This window comes from Artemia franciscana, chromosome 1, assembly GCF_032884065.1.
Source record: "Artemia franciscana chromosome 1, ASM3288406v1, whole genome shotgun sequence".
NCBI lineage: Eukaryota > Metazoa > Arthropoda > Branchiopoda > Anostraca > Artemiidae > Artemia > Artemia franciscana.
Window position 1 is genome coordinate 22412132 of NC_088863.1, and position 20285 is coordinate 22432416.

Sequence of the window (20285 nt, forward strand, 5' to 3'; positions counted from 1 at the left end):
AGACGAAGCTATTTAATATTCTCTACAACAAATCTCTTAGTGAAGTTCGTTTTTTGTCCCCTAAAAAAAAGAAAATAAAACAAGCGTATCACGTCAATACTTCTGCTAATTATACATCTAAACCATTATTTTTTTTTTTTTTTTTTTTGTTCTTGTTTTTCTCGTTCATATCATCTTAAAATAATGATAGTTCAGGAATTTCTGGTTTAATTTGGTATATAGTATGAAAAATTCCAAGCGCTCTAAATTCTTCAGTTATGTAATAATCTTTGCGATATTCTATTTTATCGGGATGTAAAATTTATTTCTTTCCAGTTTAGTTTTCTCTTTTTTAAGGTATTTTTTTTTCTTGAGTAAGATTACCTGTTTAAGATTGAACTGGGGTACCAAATCGTCTTCTACTTAATGCAATAGTGCTCTTTGTGAATATCGAAGCAGATTTTTCCGCTGAAAATTTTTGTAACGTTTCTAAATGAAATAAAATTTTATTTTTGAAGTAAATTTACTAACTTTCTATTTTATATAGCCTTTCATCCAAAATATTGTTTTAAATGTAATTTGTTCTATCAAGATGTTGCAAAACTTATTTCTGACAAATTTTTATGCCTTATTAGTTTGCTCAGAGCTTTCTTGTGGCAGGATTTTCTTTTAAAAAAAAGAATAAAGGCTGGTGGGGACGAGTGTAGAAAACAACTAGTTCGTTCTTCTTTTTTTTGCGCTTAGGAGAGACGTAAGAACTGAATCTAGGAATCATTCGTTGTGACTCCGCGACATGTTTACCTGGTTCAAATTTTACGTGAAGCAGCCATTAAACGTTCTCGGGAAAGGAGGAAGGGTAACAAATGGTTGCAAATGCGCTCTTTAACTCTCAGAAATTGTTCTATTTTAGCGAGCGTTGCAAAATCACATTATTTTTGTCTTCAAGAGGGGATACCTTAAGTGAACGATTTTTCTATTATTTGTCTTCAAGATTATTTTTTTTTCAAGAGGGGATATCTTAAGTGAACGATCCTTTCCCTCGTCAGTGTCCATAATTAGAGAGACACCGTGTTTCTAAAGCTTGAACCTGGCAAAGCTTAGGGACCTTGAAGACTGTATTAGACCTTTAGGGGCCTTAAAGACTGTATTAGACCTTCTTTCAAAAGATGTTTAAGCTGTAATATGTTAAGCCTATAATAAGAAAAATGGTTAAAAGGTAATTCCTAAGAGTAGTGGCACATTATGTTATTTTTTGTTTACTGGATCTTGTTGTATAGCACATAGAGAGTGAAAGGGGCTGGGTACATGAATGTTTTCCAGCGCTCTATTTTATTCTATTTTCATTCAGTATAGTACATTATCCAGTTGGTATAAGTTAGAATTTATAAAAAATAATTTTTTTTTGTAAAAATATAAAAAATAATAAAATAAAGAGTACCGTAGAAATTTGGGAAACCCAGTGAAAAAAACCCAAAATGTGGCTGCATTCTTGCTTTTGTAAAATGCATGTACCCATTAAATTAACAATTTTGCATGGAAACTACTGAATTGCTTTGCACTATTTGCACGAATAAATTTGACTAGCTTTTTGTAAAATCAACTCTTTTTGGAAGGAAAATCACGATTATCGTGAGATATCCAAAAAGAAATCAGCTTATAGTTCTTTGCAGCGTTGCCAAGTCAGCAAGGACGGCTGAGATTGAACTAAAAGTAGGCCAACTTTAATACACTATGACAATGGGAAATGTCGAGGGAAAAAGAGACGACGCAATTAGATAAAAACATACCCATTAAAGTTCTTGAGCGATGACGTATGTTTGTTGTTTCCGTGTTACATCACCAAAATAGCAGCATAAAGGTTATGATATTGCAATAGGTATTACCGGAAGGTGTATTGTGTGTGGGTTTTTTCTCCAGGAAATGTTAACGACACTGAACCTTCCAGACGTAGAACTTTTTTAAACTGTTGCATTAGAATTCAAATTATGGTACTATTTTAGTGGTTAGCCCTTCTAGAAGGAAACATTAGAAAATTCTAAAAACTACTTCAAAATTCTAAAATACTTATTTGCACCATTCCTGAAAGGGTATCACTTTGCTCACCCGTTCCTCCTAATGTGGAAATATATAGCCCAAATTATACCTAGGTATATGCTCTATGAATTTTCCATGGACTAACTCTTTTCTCTAGATAAATTCAGCGATGGGAAGTTCATATAGTAAGTATAATTTGGGCTACTTAGTTGCACATAAGGGGGGGGGGATAAAGTATGGTGATGAGCTTCAAGGAAAAATATACGAAAATATTTTAGAGTATTTTAAAGCTGTTTTCGGAATTTATAAGGCTCTCATTTGAACCACAAAATCTATACACCCCCCCCAAAAAAAAAGTTATGGTTGGAACTTTGAGTAGAGGAGGATATACTCTCTTAGATAGACTACTCTCAAACTAGGCTTTCCTCAGGCTTCAAAATTCGGAGCGTGATGATATAGAAACATTTACACAACTTTAAATAAGACTTAAGGAGAACCTTTTAACCAGGCCTAGATAAATAGTTTGGAATCGGGGGGGAGGAGAATTCCATCAAAACCGAAACAAAACAAGGGAGCTATGTGGAAACTTCTGACAATTGAAAAGAAATTACAAAACATTTGACGTTTCCTGACGGTGGGCTTGACAACCCCTTTCTCCTGCGCAGGGGGGTGGGTTCCTTATTAGAAAATTCGAACCTTCGAATTGGAATTCTCTTTTCGTATACAGGCTCCAAAATGATTGGGTATTTAGTCAAAAAAAGAAAAAAACTGACATAGGCCATTTAAATCTTTGTTTCGATTAAAACTTTATTTAATCTTTTACCAACTCTTCAGTAACATAAAATAAAATAAAAAACGCATTATTCAAGAAAACCAGCGAGTCTCTTCTGTCTTAGGGACCATAGGCTTCAGCCTGTCAGATAATATCGTTCTGTGTCGGTGTCACGCTTCGTTTTGTCTGCAAGAGGGAAAAGCTGAAGAACGATCCTTTCCCTCTTCATAGTCCATAGTTAAAAAGACACCATGTTTCTGTAGCTTGAACCGGGCAAAGCTTGCGGACCTTGAAGACAGTATGGATTTAAACCTTCTTTCAAAAGATGTTTAAGCTGTAACATGATGTAAAAAGTCTCCTGATCTACCTCCTTTGCCTCCAAGTCGTGTTCTAGTCACTTTTTTTCCAACTTAACACACTTTTGAATGAGGCTTAAATGCATTAAATTTGGCGCTTCCTTTCCTTCGATGTCCCAATGTTATAGTCAAACTGTTTTCCTACTTGCAATAAGTTTTGTAATGCTCCCCAATTTAGAATGTTCCGCAACTATCTAAACAATCTAAGATTTATCTGCATTTTCAGTCCTTCTGTCTTTTGTTTTGGTTGAACAGTGATTCAAACATACCACCGGTACGGATTTCCCCATTGATATAACTTTGGTAACGTTACTAAAAATAAACTATTGTGCATGCCTTGGCTATAGTTGACAAAATGCGCATTATGAAATTATATTCCCCAAAAAAGTCTTTGACGAGTGAAATGGGGGTTTTCCTAATTTCCTAATTTTTATACTTCTTTTAAAAGCATGTTGTTTAGTCGACCAGGTTTCTTCTGAAAAAGGAAAGGTGGAACTCGTTTAGTTGCATCACTAAAGGCCGTATCATTGTTATCTTAGTCGAAATATCGTCCTTTGATATTATTTGTTAAACAATGTCCAGTACTTATGCCAAGATTTTTCTGTTGTACTTCTGAGACGATAATCTAACTTCCGAGAAAAAGAAAATACAGACCGTTTCCTTGAATGAAAAAACACCTATTCGGTAAGCAGGATTCTTGCCCTTTCCCCCTTTCAGAAAAAATCATCAATCCAGATCAATCTTTGGAGGCCGAGTTAAATGAGCTCAAACGAAGGATTGTCACTGTTATATTGGAAGTTGCAATTGCAACTGACTAATTTGTTTTGGAATATCGAGTACTCCACGGGGAGTACGTGGAGTACTCCACGTGGTTTAGATCCCAGAGTGCAGGTCCGTGGGCAGAATCTTGTCTACTCAGCATCTGTTACCATCATGGATGTATTAGAAAATCACATTGTTAAAGAAACTCTTTCTGGTTTCATTTCTGAATGTTTTTAAAAATTCGACCTTGAGTAACTCACTGCTGGAAACCGAGCAAATAAAATGCAATCCCGAAAGATTAGTTCAGCAAACTGTATAAGGAATCCGATTCTATTTTTCAGTCTCTTTATAAAAAAAAATCCTAGTAAACATAAACGTATTCTTTATCAGCGCAAAACCCTAATTCAGACATTTTAAAAATTAATTTAAATGGTGAAATAATTGCAAAATTTTAAATAAATAATCTAAGAGTTATAATCATTATGTAATTTTGAAATTTTATTTTTACTAAAGTAGTAGACGCAGTCGACAGCAAGTTTCAGCAAATTCAATCCAAAATTTTCATTTTACCCATATAAAGTAAGAAAAGTCAAATTTAAATAGAAAAAAATGTTAATAAATGTAAGTGTTGTTAAAATTGTGTCTGAAAGTATTTGAAAGACATGTAGGGGGGAGGGGTTGTACTACAAGATTCCGCCCCGGGCAAAATTGAGGCGAAAACCGGGTAATTTGGAATTAGATTTCTTACTGAAGAGAATATGGTGTCTGGTTGTGTTTTCTGTGTTGTGCTGTATGAGTTGAGTTCCTGATTTTAAGTTGTCCTGTGTTAGGTTTTATATGCTAATTTTTTTGTATTAAATTGCTTGGTTTGATTTAGTTTCACTTAGTAATATATGGGAAGAGCTTTAACGGGTTTGATTAAGACAATGAGGGCTTCAAATTATAGAAAACATCCATTAAAGTTGGAATTCAACTGAAAATATTTGAGCATTATTCGATTATATTTGATTATATATTATTTGAGCATATTTGAGCAAGTCTGGCCTATGGTTGTTATGCTTTCTCGAAAACAAATGCCTTTCTCTGCCTTCTGGGGGGAAATACACAAAAGGGAAGCTGCCGCCAGGACAACGTTGCTTGGCAACATTGTTATGTTCGTACAAAAGAATAACGGGGCTTCGCTTGCTTTTGATTCAACAGCAAAGTATTATAAATTATCATGTATTCAAGTAGAGCAGTCAGTGAAAGTGGAGACTTTCGAAGAGCTAAAGAAGGCTGAGATTCGCCATGTTTTTTTCTTTTTAGAAATGCTGCGCAAAAAAAGTTTTTGCAATGGTGACTATGATTTCATGCAGTAATATATTCTTTGTATCATAACGGACACTGGTGCAATAACAATTCGTTGATATTTTACGCTGCGCACCATTAAAGACAACGATCGTCCACGTTTTGCTCAAAATTGAAATAATCGCAGTATTAGGTTCAACGACTTAAAATTGACCTCGTCGGCTCATTGGCTTGGAGCTCTTTCAACTAGGTAAAGACCCATCCACAATGAGGTTTTACTAATTCCGAGATTCAGATAGCGTTAATTTGAGCCTGTCAGATCTTTCATAGAATTTTCCGATGAGTATTAAAATTCTCATTGCGTCATATCAGCACCAGCTAAATCTTGGTATTCGTTGTGAATGGGCCTTAAGTACGTTCGTGCAGAAATTTAGATAACTTCGAAGACCACACTGCCTTTCCATGACGAAACTGTTTTACTTTCGTGCAGAAATTACTTCAGGAATTAGGTGGGGGCGATACAACGAGTTTGAGATGAGTGTGTCTGGATGCCCTTGGCGTGTATGACTTTCTTTTGAAATCTGGTCTAGGGAGCAATATCGCTGAAGCCGATAAGTTACTTTTGGCCCCTAGTTTAAATGATTTTATCAGTGAGACCTTTTTTAGCAAATATTTTCCAGGGAGTTCCTCTTCATTTACCATTCTTGCAAGTTTTTTGTATCCCTTTCATCTATAAAATGGGTAATGATCGGACAAAATGTACAATGTTTAGAAGAGGGAAGCATGTTTGATCCCAATCTTTGGAATTTTCCTTATTCCTTTACTAAAAATTTCCCTTCGGAAAACAATGTGTAAGAATCGGAGCTTGAATACCACAATAAAGATTCATCTAATAATTCCGAATGGACGTAAAAGAGCATTTACGTTGTAGTTTTTACCACATATCGTTGTAGAACTGAAGCATTAATAGAATAAATAATGTGAAATGGATATAACGGGGAATGTTGTTTTACATTTTTTCTGTGGGCTTTTCTGAATGTTTTTGACATGTTTCATGTTAAGGTTGTTAGTTGTTTCAGAAAATTGTAACTTCGAAAGTTTTATATTAAAAAGACAAGTTCAAATGACATATCGCTCTAATTTGAAAATTAAATAAAAAACAAGTTTTTTGAAATGAAAGTAAAAAAGCCAATGCTATGAGACATAAAAGCTAATGACATATCGCTCTAATTTGAAAATTAAATAAAAAAACAAGTTTTTTGAAATGAAAGTAAAAAAGCCAATGCTATGTAACATCTCACTGATTCAATACCTAACTTAATCTGCCTAGGTCACGTTAGAACGTTAATTAAATTAAAAAAACAGGTTTTTTGAAATGAAAGTAAGGAGCGACATTAAAACTTAAAACGAACAGAAATTACTCCGTATATGAAAGGGGCTTTTCCTCCTCGACACCCCGCTCTTTACGCTAAAGTTTTTTATTATTTTAAAAAGTAGAGGTGCGAGAAAGAATCAAACTTTAGCACAAGGAGCGGGGTGTCGAGGAGAAAAAGCCCCTTTCATATACGGAGTAATTTCTGTTCGTTTTAAGTTTTAATGTCGCTCCTTACTTTCATTTAAAAAAACTTGTTTTTTTATTTAATTTCTGAAAGTTTTTGAATTAATGCATATCTGATTTTGGCTCTCCGTACATAAATTATTAAAATGAAATTTGCATATTAATTATTTTTTTGGCTAAATATCTTTCTCTTAGTTTTGATCAGACGATTTTGAGAAATAAGGGGTGGGAAAGGAGGCCTAGTTGCCCTCCAATTTTTCGGTTACTTAAAAAGGCAACTAGAACTTTTAATTTTTAACGAACGTTTTTATTAGTAAAAAACATACGTAACTTAAGAATTAACTTCCTAACAAACTTTTATATTCTTATAATTTTGGTTATCTATATGAGGGGGTTTGTCCCCTCGTTAATACCTCGCTGTTCACACTAAATCTTAAGTTTTGTCCCAATTCTTTAAGAATGACCCCTGAATCAGAAAGGCCGTTGAATAAATAGTTGAAATTACTAAAAATAATTTAGCATAAAGAGCGAAGTTTTTATCTCCTCCTAAATACCTCACTCTTTATGCTAAATTATTTTTAGAACCCCTCATATGTGTAATAGTCTCTGTTCGTTTTAAGTTTTAACGCTTCTCCTTACTTTCAATTGAAAAAAACTTATTCATTTTTATATTTTCATTGTTTTTTTTTAAATAGTAATGCTAGAAATCCTGCGCCCTTTTAATTGAATTTCTCTTCCCCCATGAAATATACCTCCAAGGAAAGATCCTCCCATATAGCCCCCTCCCCTGAACCCCACGCCCAAACCAAAAAAATCCCCCTGAAAACGTCGGTACACTTCCCAATAACCATTACTGTATGTAAACATTGGTCAAAGTTTGTAACTTGCAGCCCTTCTTCCAGGGACTGTGGAGGCGGGGGGGATAAGTCATCCCCAAAGACATAGTTATTATGGTTTTCGACTACGCGGAACAAAATGGCTATCTCAAAATTTTGCTCCGTTGACTTTGAGAAAAAAATGAGCGTGGGAGGGGGCCTAGGTGCCCTCCAATTTTTTTGGTTACTTAAAAAGGGCACTAGAACTTTTCATTTCCGTTAAAATAAGCCCTCTTGCAACACTCTAGGACCACTTGGTCGATTCGATGACCCCTGGAAAAAACAACAACAAACAAACAAACAAATAAACACGCACCCGTGATTTGTCCTCTGGCAAAAAATACGAAATCTCACATTTTTGTAGATTGGACCTTGATATTTTTTCTATAGGGTTCTCTGATACGCTGAATGCGATGGCGTGATTATATATATAAAATCAGCATAAAAATCCGATTCGTTTGATATATCTTTTAGCATCGAAATTCCGTTTTTTAGAGTTTCGTTTACTATTGAGCCGGGTCGCTCCTTACTACAGTTCGTTACCACGAACTGTTTGAAAAAAAAAAACTATGTGTACGGTAAAGAATACTGAATGAATGAAAAGTACAATGTAGGAAGACTTATTCTTTTGCGATTGTGCTGCTTATATGGAAAGTAGTATCAATTTTGAAAGGGCTATCCCCATGTCCAAAATGAAACTTGGAGAGCAGAGGGGGGAATAGATACAAATTTGTGGACTGTAACTAGCTCTTTTTGAGCGGTGAATTGAGAAAATGGAAACTATTATTTTTTTAACAAGATCGATCCATATTTAGTATACATATAATTAGAGATGCTTTATCAATGTCCTTTTCTTCAAAATGTTATTGCGGCAAATGATTTTAAAGGAAAGTGTCTTGTTGGAAAGGAAGTAATGTTGTGTGTCTACTACCATATCCTGCCTCGTTTATAATTCTTTTGCAAAAAAAAATATCTTTCCAAACCGAAATCAGACATCTGAAGAAGAACTTGAAAACCAGGTACAATTCGAGTCTTCTAGTTTTTCCTTTATTTCGAATGAATATTTTAATATAGCCTAGCTGTTGTAAATTTTGAACTTTTTGAACATTGTAATTAGAACAGTAATCTAAGGATTTGTATGCCCCTTCTTCCTTTTCGTGCCGCTATGGACACCATAATGATGACTAAGAAAGTCTGCCTGTGTAGCCAGATCCATATATTATATACCGTGCCAGATTACGGTATAAAACTGCGGCTGAAACACAGGTATGTGGAGTGTTAACTGAAAATGGTTTAAACTTCCGTAAAGCACTTATATAATTTCCAACAATCTCCAGCGATGAAGTTCATGTAAGTGATCGTGAGAATGAAGAAGAAGCAGGTCAAGATGATTAAGTCTCGTTTTCAAATGTTGGAGATAACCTTAGTAATCGGAGTGAGAAAGAATGCTTTGACTATTCCCACTTCCTCCTTATTTCAGATGTGTCAGCCATACACTCAATTCACTTGCATCCACAGATGCTGCTAAAGCCTTGAACAATGTTGTATATAAAAGGCAGTACTACGCCGTACTGCCAAGATTACTGCACTCTATATACAGTTACCATATTACCGTTTGCCATATACCGTTACCGTGCCAGAAATTGAAGTTCTTCTTTCCAGTTTGTTTTCCTAGCTATAGAGCCTTACGGAGGACACTAAGTTGAAGTGTTTGTTGTTGTTGTATGTAAAACACTGTGGAATTTGTTAAACATATATTTTCATATATTTCTTTATAATATATAATTATATTATATTTTATATTTTATTTATATTTTATAAATATATAAACATATATTTCTTTTTTTCAATAAATTCATTTCAGTCAGCGATTGAAGAAAAAAATCACACTATTCTATACTATAAAATTCTATACTATAAAATATATAATAAAATATACTATAAAATCACACGTATAAGAAAAAAATCACACTATTCTTGTGTAAGAAATATAACAAAAAAGAGCTGCATACCGTGCTTTTATTTGTGCCCAGTTGATTTAGTTGGAAATTAGTTAGAAAAAATGGAAGACTTCTCTAGTGTTTTTATCCACTTTTTGAATTTACAAATTACTTTACAAATTGACAAATTTACAAATTGAATTTACTTTTTGGTGTCGAAGGTAGGAGAAACTTGCAATGATTTGGATGACAATTTGATTGCCGTCATGATTGATACCTAGCATAATCTTATGTGCTTATATCTAATGAAAGCTATAATATTAAGCAAAACGGTATTTTTAACATGTTCTTTCTCGTTTGAATTGTTTTAATCTCGTGAAAAATCTTGGAATCCGAATTTTTCCTCCGTCATAAAGTTATTGAATTGCGGAATATGCGCATGTTTTTGTTTTATTGCTTACGATAAAAGCACATAGATTTAGCAATTTCTTTTCTAATGAACCCTTAAACAGCTCTTTATGATGTTTCAATGGCTTACTAGCGACAAAGAAAAAAAAAGAAAAACGAGGACATATTAGTGTTACTCATGCAAAAAAGTGATTTTCCTTGTTGTTCAAAATTGGGGGGCTTTGACGTTTCTAAATGGGGTTTTCGACAATGGTGATACCAACCGTGCAATTTGCACCTGATATCCAACAATCTGAAGTGGTGAGGAGGGGGTAGCCCCCTTATATGTGGAATAATTTTTGTCTGTTTTAAGTTTTAGTATTGCCCCTCTATCAGTGAAACATGTCGTTGTTATTTAAATTTTGATCATTTTAAAACCATGCCCAGGCCTAACCAAGATACGATGTGGGATACCAGTTCCATAAACCTCCCTTTTTGGTGATAAATTGAACGTATAAATAATTGTAAGTTGGTTGGTAGTGTCCAGCTTTTTTAGTTTTTCTGCTTAAGAATTAAAAATAAATAGATTGTAATTAAAATATTAGACAAAATTTGAATGTTTAGTAAAAATTTCCGGTGAGCAGGATGGACGGAAGGGGTATTACTGTTCATATAAATTGAAACTCTTCGTGACTTAGGATCTTTTACACGGCTAAAGCCGTCGCAACCTTTACAACAGGATTCTCTTATGGTTAAATACTGTGCATTGTATACAGGGTTTAAAGACATGGAAACAATGCATACAAATATAAAAAGAGAAATATTACCATCTAAAATTACTAAAAACCAAACTCCGGATAGTACTTGCCACCCTCACCCCCACAAAGAAATTAACCGGAGAGTTTACTGATTTTCCACGTCTGTGCAGGTAAGCAGTTAAACGTAATGTTTTATGCTATGGATTTTACTCGCTCTAATCTGATCCTGCAGCTTACTGGTAATTAAAAAGTTCTAAAGAAAGATTGTTGCAAGAAGAGGAGCACTATTACCCCCCCCCCAGCAGCAATAATAAAAGTGTAGACTAAAAACATTCCCGTGAATCACTAGGGATTAGATTGAGAGTTAGGATATTTAGACGTTAAAATCAGTTCTTTGAGTCATTCCCACCCCGCTTACAAAATGACTCACCACTTATCTTTCATAATAGTTAACGCGCACTCACGCATCAACTATTGATGTGTGAACTTATAAAATTATAGGTTACTGTACATAATGTTCCGAAATATGAGGCAAATCAGTTTGATTATTAAATGAATAAAAAAAAAATTTCTACTGAAAGTGAGGAGCAAAATTACAGCTGAAAACGAACAGAAATTATTCCGTATACGAGGGTGCTGTGGCCTCCTCAATCTCTTCACTTTTAAACTTTTTTACTTTCAAACTTTAGCTTAAAAATGGAGTATTGATGAGGGGGCAGCCCCCTCATATACGGAAAAATTTCTCTTCGTTTTAAACTTTAATTTTGCGTCTTAGTTTCAGTAGAAAAAACTTGTTTTTTATCTAATTTCTGCTCGTTGTTCAAATAATCCTAGGAAATCCTCCCCCCTCCATAGAAAACCCCCACATGAAAAGTTCCTCCCAAGAAAAATTCTTTCACTGGGAAATTGCCCTCGGACAATTCCATCCTCGCTGCGAATTCCCTCCTGAAAATTTCTTGCTAATGATTCCGCGTGAAAAATACTTCTCAGCATACTTTCATTTCAAGAAAGTTTTGTCTTGTTTCATCTTTGAACTTCTTTCAGGTCATGGTGGAATCCACCGTGTGTGGAAAATATTTCTCGGAAATCCACCCATAAAGGAAAATTTTTCAAAGGGAAAATTTTGTCATGGAGGATTTCTCCTGGTGATGATTCCCCCTTGAAGAATTTTTCCTATGGGAAATCCCCCCTTCACTTGAAAATTATCCAGACAATTCCAGCTTCGCTGAAAATTCCCCCAGAGCATCTCCACATGTAAAATGGGGACACCAACGAGAAAGCAAGCCAAATCAAACGAATTTTATGCATGAATTTTGGCAAATTTCCTCCGTGTAAAGTTTTTCCTCGAAAGTTCGCGCCCTGCATCCCAATGGGAAATGTTACCCGTAGAAAACCCATCACTAGGAAATATCCCCCTCCCTGAAAAATGTTGCTGTACTTCCCAATATCAAACGCTATATGTAAACGATGGTCAAGTTTCATCATTTATTGCTCTTCCTCAGGGGACTCTGGGGGACCATGGTATTCTCAAAGACATAGTCAGCCTATTGGACATCTCATGTATACTGAACAAATGGCTATCTCAAAATTTTGATTAGGTGAGTTTCGCCAACGCTGAAAAAGTTGTTTAAATAAATTTGTGTTTGTATAATCTACCCATTAAATTCAATCTTTAAACAACGTGGTTCCCCCTTCTCCGGCTGTTGGTGTGGTTGATGACGTCGAAGCATTCCAACGGAGACTCCTTTTGGGGAGCCTTGTGTCATTTTAAAGAAATAGGATGGTAGCATATCCGGTTGATAGAACCGGCGGTAATTGAAAAATCGTCTTAACAGCAAAACAGGCCTTAAAAAAGGGTAATATTTGTGACATTGGAGGGGAAGTACACCTGCCTGCACAGCAGGAGTCCTGCATCCTTTGCCTAGGTTTTTGTTTAATATGTTTCCAAAAACGTAAAAGATAGAAATACAAAATTTTGAATTGAGCTCCCTTTTTTTACTTTCAAACTATTTATTGCATTATAATAGACCAACTTAGTAAATTTTATATCCTGTTTTCTGAAAAAAGGTCATGTTAAAAAAAACCTTAATATTCGAAAAAAGATCACTTGTTTGACCCGTTTTTTTATTAGCATAGGAACAACACAGATAAGCAGTAAAACATGTTTATGCAATTTTAAATAGTATTTTAGTTGAACACATCTATAAAATATAATAAAAGAGCTGTTTACTTTCTTGACATTGCATCAAAATTCCACTCAAATGAGGGCAAACACTGACCCGGTTGTGCAATAATAAGGAAATTCAGTCAAAAGCCATCGCAATCATCTATTTATATTTTGGGCTCAGTTTCACCTTGCCAGTAAGGTTAAACTTTGACATCATTTCCCGTTTACAAAATTGCTATCTATTAAAAGTCTTAAAACCTTGTCTTTTTGTTGTTTCTATTCCCAGCGGGAATTTGTATTTCCGTCATCGTCGTAGTAGGATGTAGTAGTATCCTGAGTTGTACTCTACTTTTTTGTCTAGTGCGTGATTCGTGACCGTTGACTGCATCCGCTAAATTTAAAATTCAAAAATGATAACGCAAAGTATATCCTTCCTTTTGTGATATATTCTCGCTTCTTTCCTTTATTCTTTGACTTTGAATCATTTTAACAGAGGAGTTATTAGGAATCTTACAAAACATTTTATTTTGAGTGCTTAAATGGTATGTGCACCTTCTCTCTCCTTTACAGCCTATTGAGCGTTTATGGGGATTAGTGCCTTGTATTTGTTTTATTTTTGTGAGGGGTCCCTCACTTTCCACCTCCTGGTGTACGTCTCGGAGTGCCATGATTGCCACGTGCCACCTGGTATGGGTGATTTCTGATAGCTCTCCCTCTCAGATTTTATGTTTTTTAATATAACTTGTCAGATAGGGGGTAAAAACCCAAGATCTCGAATATTTTCTAAAGAAATAATTATATTTATACATTGGTCCAATGGTGTTTTTTTTGGGGGGAGGGGCTTAAATACAATGATAATGGTTTAAGCCATAATTTTTTTTAGCCTCTTGACAATTCAATATAGCACGTAATGTCTTCGCATAACACAGACAACGGCAAGGGGGCTGCTCTGCCTCTTGAAAGACGATAATTTCCTAGAGGATATGGACGCGTCCAGGGGAAAGGCCTCGAGGTCCAGCCCCAGAGATCCTAATTTTTTCCGAATTGCTGGACACTTCTTATTCACATTATAAAATGTATATTTTATTATTGACTAACTCCCCTTCCCCCCTCAAAAAAAGAAAAAAATGTTTAAACAAAAACTCCAGTATTTATGTATCATAGTGACCCCACTCAAGATGTGACGTTAGTGTAATCCTAATGTAATATACCTAAATATGATGAAAATGTACATATACTTTACTAACAAAATTATGGAAACCACTACAAATATAGAAAACAGGCTGCCCGGAACGCGTGATATTAAATACCTAACCAAAATACCAACTCTATATATTAAATATTTAACTAAAATATACCAATATAGTAGTTTATCTCACTGTACCTAACCTAATTTTCTCCGAATGGAGACAGACAACCCGGTTTTACGCAGACAGATCAGATCAAACTTTTTGAGTGGGATCGCTATAATACATAAGTACCAAAACTCCTGTCTGTGTGACTGGAGGATGTAATATTCAAATAGCGTTAACATTCTGATTTTTTTTTTAATTTCCTACCACTCCCTGTGATGATATATACAGGCTTGTCCCTCCCTGCAAGAAATTTTAAAGATGCCGTTAAAAGTTTTCTCATTTATAAACATAAAAAGCACCTATATACTCTCCTGTTGGTGTTAAATAAAGAACGAGTTTTTTGCTCTTAAGAGTAAAGTTACATTAAAACATAAACGAAATGAGATTAATCTGAGTATAGGGGGGCAGTCACCCCCCTTTATACTCCTCTGTTTACACTGAATTGTTTGGCCTCATTCTGTCCAAAACTGTTTTTTATTATAATTCAATTGTTTTTCTCATATCTTTGAAAGATATGTTAGTGCGATAAAATTTACTATATTATTGTTATCGCTATAGTAAATGCAGTTATTGCACATTTACAATAAATATGTTTCTCATGTAGAAATATAGCGAGTGTTGCTGTCATAATGAATATTCCACTTAAGATTTACGATTCAAGTGCAGAATGTAATATGGTTATATGTTAAATTATTATCAGTAAAAATATGAATACACAACGTTATAATAATAAAATAATAAAGCTCAATAAAAAATAAACGCTCTGCAAGAGCTATGTTACGTAACACTTGCTATAGTTTTGATTATATGATGTAAAATAAAATGTTGAAAATATTTTATGGTTTTGCATAATATAAAATGTTTGGTCACGGCAAGTTTGATGAATTTAATTGAATTTTATTTAAAAAAGAATTGTTCGCGCAGTTATCATCAACTTTAAGGAGGTTTATCTACGAAACTGAGTTTAATTGTCTAGTAGAAGATAGGTAAAACCAGACAAATACACGGGAATTTATTTCTCAGGGGTATCCTCCTGGAAAACGGGCTAATTGTTCTGAAATTATAGAACGTTATAGAAAAATCGTATTTTGATTCCCAGAATCTCACTCCTCTCTTCCTACGCACATATTTGTATAAAGCCTATATTTGTATAAGCTCTTCAGAACTCCTAGAAGGTTAACAAAATCGTTCGAAACCTGTAAGGTTTACAAAAAGGAATACATTGGCTGTTTTTTTTTTAAATTTATTTGCCTAAAATAAAATAAAAATAATCGACATTAGAATTCTGTTGGTTTGACGGAAAGTTTTCAAGTGGTGATTCCAAAATTTGAATTTAACTATAGAACTTTATCCAAGATTTTGAATTTTCTATAATTTTTATTTGATAGAAAAGATGTAATTTATTCGATAATCGTTTCTCGTCATGGTTTTAGCTGAATTTAGATTTTTTTTTTGTTAAAGAATCTTTGTGTTTGGATTTAATTGCGAGGACTGTATCAATGGGATCCATTAAGTTTCAGCAATGACACAAAATTTCTTAAGCTTCTTTTTCCGTTTTTTGTTTATAGTATAGCCTTCCTGGCGTTATGCTTCACAGAAGAGACATAGTTAAGTTTTTCATAAGAAAGGCTTGTAAAAATGTATTAGCTGTTGTAAAAGAACGCGTTTAGGTGTGAGGACTTGGGAAGGGCTAATAAAATGACCACAACACTTCCAAATGGAAACTTGGACAATGCTACAAATGAAAGCACTGCCGAAAGATTTGCATAGAAAAGGGCATATCTTAAGTGTTGCCGAAGCAGGGTTTTCGTCACAGAAGGTGTGAAAGGAGAAAATGCACGGGGAGACCTAAAATAAGTAGCAGATGACGATAACTAAGTATATTTTAAGTACTTTTATTTTTTGAGGACGCATTATGTTTTTGTGTGGCATGGCTATTGGTAACCCTTGTTATTAGGGTATGTTTTATCATGGCTTGATCCCCTGCTACTCAATAGAACTGAAGGTGTCTATCTATTTTGCAGCTGACAGTCATATTCTAGTCGTGAACTACCGTTGCTATCAATTAAGGTTGCTGGCATAATATTCTAGGGGGAGGAGCAAAGGTTTAAAAATGAAACAAAAAAAAACTGATGTAATTCGCCGGATGCTAACGATCTTTAAGCTTTTGTTTAGTCATGCTTTGTTTTCGGGACTGTTTTTCTATTTTTGTTCAGTTGCATTTTACATTGATTCCTATGACTGTTAAGAAAAAAATTCAGTTGTTCTTTAACTCGTTAACAGAAATGAAAATATGAATAAACTCGTTGTTCAGTCTTCAATCGTAGGGCAGAAATCCATACAGTTATAGGTGTACTTAAAGGGATTTGTTTTTACATTTCACTTGGAAATTTTCCAAAATTTGGCCTCTAGGAAGTTAGGGATTACTTGGATGCGTGTGATAAGGCTTTTCTGTTTTGTTTTTATACCAAAGGGAGGAGTAATCTTTGTATAGTCGTAAGTAGCATGACACAGCTGCTGAAAAGCCATGTTGTACGAGGGTACGCACAAAGAGAAAAACAATGATCAATTTCCGTTAGTTCCGTGGCAAAAAGACTTGATTGGTTTCCCTGTGTGAAAACCAATCCCTCCAATTGGAGCCAGTTAAAAGAACAAAAAGTTAAATTGCACCTGATTAATTTTACTGGCTGAAATTTTAAGGCAGTAAAAAGAACGAAATGCTTTTCAGTCAAGTTTTTACAAGTACCCCTTCTGTTTCTTTGCTTTCCGTCCATCCCCACAGGGGGTGGATACTAAGTCTATGTTTAGGGAGTAAAAACGAAACTTTAGATTCTCCGTTCGTTGCCCCTCCGCCCATGTAATTAGTGTAAGTTTTAACCTTTTAGGGAAAACGTGCTCCTGTGTCCTTTCCTAGATCCGCCCATGTGGGGGTGGAACCACGCTCCATAAAATTTAATTGCTCTTTGGTGGCGATGAAACTGATGTGATTGTCTCCACTTCAATATTAAAATGAAAGAAAGGTGTAAATTGGAAAGAGTGGTTTTCAGTAAAATTGCACTGCATAAGAGGTGTGCATGTGCATGAATTCACAGTTCTAAAAAATTCCAAAGAATTCACAGTTAAAAAAATTTCTAAAAAATTCCAAAGAATTCACAGTTAAAAAAATTAAATTCTAAAAAATTTATCAATAGGATGCTCCGTAGGCCTAATAAAGAACTAAAAATCAACAAATAGTGAAACATCAATGCCAAATCGTTAATTCATGAGGTCTTCTAGTGTTACTTTAAGCAATGTAATTAAAAAAAAAAAAATTATCCATTCAGCTAACCTCAGGTGTACATGGCCTCCCTATAAATTTGTCGATGACAGTCCTAATTCACTCAAGCATTGTTTTTATTCCTTCAATATCTAATTAATTTGTTCAGGAAGCTGGAGATTGTAAATCATTTTGATCAATAGATTCCGTCAATCGATTGATGTGCGCTTCAATCAAACTGGAATAGACCCTTCAATCTTGACCAAAGCTAATTTCAAGTTTAATTTTAACTCACGTCCAGATTTTTAATTTTAGTTCAGAGTCGGGTAGTGAAGTGTCTACCATGTGTGAAATGCAGTCTAGTCAAGGCCGTACCCAGTGGGTACGGCCGAAGGAGACCGAAAACGGTCAATCATTTTGATCAAAAGCTTCTGTCAATCGATTGACCTGTGCTTCAATCAACTTTCAATCTTGACCAAAGCTAGTTTCAAGTTTAATATTAAAATCACGGCCAGATTTTTATTTTCAGTTCAGATTAGAGTTGGCCGAGAATTTGATTAAACGATATATCGATATTATTACTTTCGATATTCAATAATCGAGATGTCGATTTTGATATTTCTGGTAAGTTTTTCGCTCAGATTAGCTTTTGGGTTTGGCAAAATTCAATAACGAAATTTGCAAATAAAGAGTATTTTGAACCTTTTTTTTTCCAAAGTTTGAATAAAATAAAAGGACTTCCATTATATGAGTGAACATTACAAAAACTCTGATTTGGAATTACTCGGGCTCAGGATAAAGAAAAATAAGCTACTGGCTATTTTTGGCTATTCAAATCAGCAACTTGTCAATATTTTCCCTTGAGAATTGGTTCAGCTTTTCAGTGGTTAAATACAAAATTTCATTTTTTTTCAACTGAAAGCAAGGAGCAACATTAAAACTTAAAGGAACATAAGTTTTCCCGTATATAAAGGTAATAAACCCTCCTCAATACCTCACACTTCACGCCAAAATATCTTTTTGTATTTCAAAATTCTCCTGACTAATTAAATGGCTCTTGTGTTTCAGGAGTTGTTTTTAAATAATTGGGACAAAAAGCTAAAATTAGCGTAAAGAGTGAGGTATTGAGGAGGGGGTCCACCCTCATATACGGGATAATTTCTGTTTGTTTTAATGTTGCCCGTTACTTTTAGTTAAAAAATTTGTTGTTTTTTTATTTAATTTCTGATCATTTTTCAAATAATGCCGAAAAATTCACCTCTCTCCTTGTGCTATCATCCCAAGAAATTCCTGCTTGGGAAGTTTCTCCCGCGTAAGATCCCCCTTCCCCAAGACAATTTCATCTCCGGTGAAAATTCCCATAAAAAAAAAAAAATTGCGGACAATTCCGCCTGGAATTTTTTTTTTTTACCCCATTTTTGTTTGAAAAAAAAAGACTTGTTTTCTTTTAATTTTTAATCATTTTTCAAATCATACCGGAAATCCTCCTTCCGTGAAATTTTTTTACTGGAAATTCTCCCCTCCTAATGTCTCAGTGGGAGGTTTCTCCAGAATGAAATTGCCCCATGGAGCAAAAAATTCCCCACCCCTCACCACGAAAATATCCACCAGGCAACTTCAACTCCCTTTGAAAATTTTACCTGTTCTATTTCACCGGAATATCTTCAAATATAAACTTGAATCGGCAAAGAGAAACTAGGTCAAACAAAATGAATTATTTCATATAAAAATTTTGGTAAATTCCCCGTGTTTCCCTTTGAAAGTTCATCCCTGAAAACTTTCCTCCCAGCGGTAAATTCTCTCCTTGGAAAATTCCCCCGTAGCTAATTCCCCCACAGGAAAATCGCCCTCGCCCAAAAATGTCTCTTTACTTCCCAATAATAAATACTATGTATAAACCCTCTCAAAACTTACAGCCCTTTTCCCAGGTATAACTCAACTAATCAACAGGTAAACTCACGTTCTGTCTTTTTGCTTACTTTCGATGTGTCTTCCATTGCTGTTTCAATGTGGTCTCAATCACCAACGTCAATTGTTTGAGTCATTCAAACTTTTTATCAATCACCTTCAACGCTTGACTAAAGTGTCAAACAGGTTTCTAGACGGTCAATAATGCTTGAATCAATTGATTGACGGAAGCTTTTGATTAAAATGATTTATCGTCTCGGGCTTCCTTTAGGTAAAAAGTCTTTTTTTTTATCATATGTTATACGATAGCCATCATAGTGCGTACTTATCTTTATTTTACTATTTTAGGTGGTCCGTCGCTTACCGAGATGCTTTGTCCTTCAGAAGCAGCCATTATTTTGTTTCAAAGATGGCCGAGGCTAGTTCACTCACATGTAATATACTTCAATCAAAAGTAAAAGGAGCTAAAAAAGATGACAAAAAGTATGAAAACGATTCTGTTTCAGCTGAGCCGATTGTAATCACTCGTCCGTGGAGCATTGAGCTCCCCAGGTCTCTTGTTGAAGTAGTGGTTCACTGGAATATCCCAATGCATCATTGGCTACGAACCTGTAAGTTGTTAGTGTTTTAAGTAGCAGGGCTTCCACTGCTTAGGACTTTCCTCACGATCAGGGCCGTATCTAGGGGAGCACCCATTTTGAACCCCCTTGAAACATTTCTTTGACTCGTAAATTGGTCTTAAAAATATTGAGATAGAAAACTATTTCTCCTAAAAAACTAAATAATGTTCCTCCGAATCGCAAATTTGTTTCAAAGATGCAAACCCTTATTTAAGATCATTATAAAAAGTCCGCGGGAGGTAAACCCTTCGTCTATATTCTTTTGGTAAAC

General features: G+C 34.7%; 1 protein-coding gene across 2 annotated transcripts in view; it reads left to right on the forward strand.

The window, feature by feature from the left end:
- Positions 1–20285, forward strand: part of LOC136026977 (protein-serine O-palmitoleoyltransferase porcupine-like) — a 252823-nt gene that overhangs the window by 211566 nt on the left and 20972 nt on the right. For both annotated transcript variants that reach the window (XM_065703851.1, XM_065703860.1), the window contains one exon: positions 19743–20005. In XM_065703851.1, coding sequence (XP_065559923.1) covers positions 19743–20005 — 263 coding nt within the window. The remainder of the gene's footprint in view (positions 1–19742; positions 20006–20285) is intronic.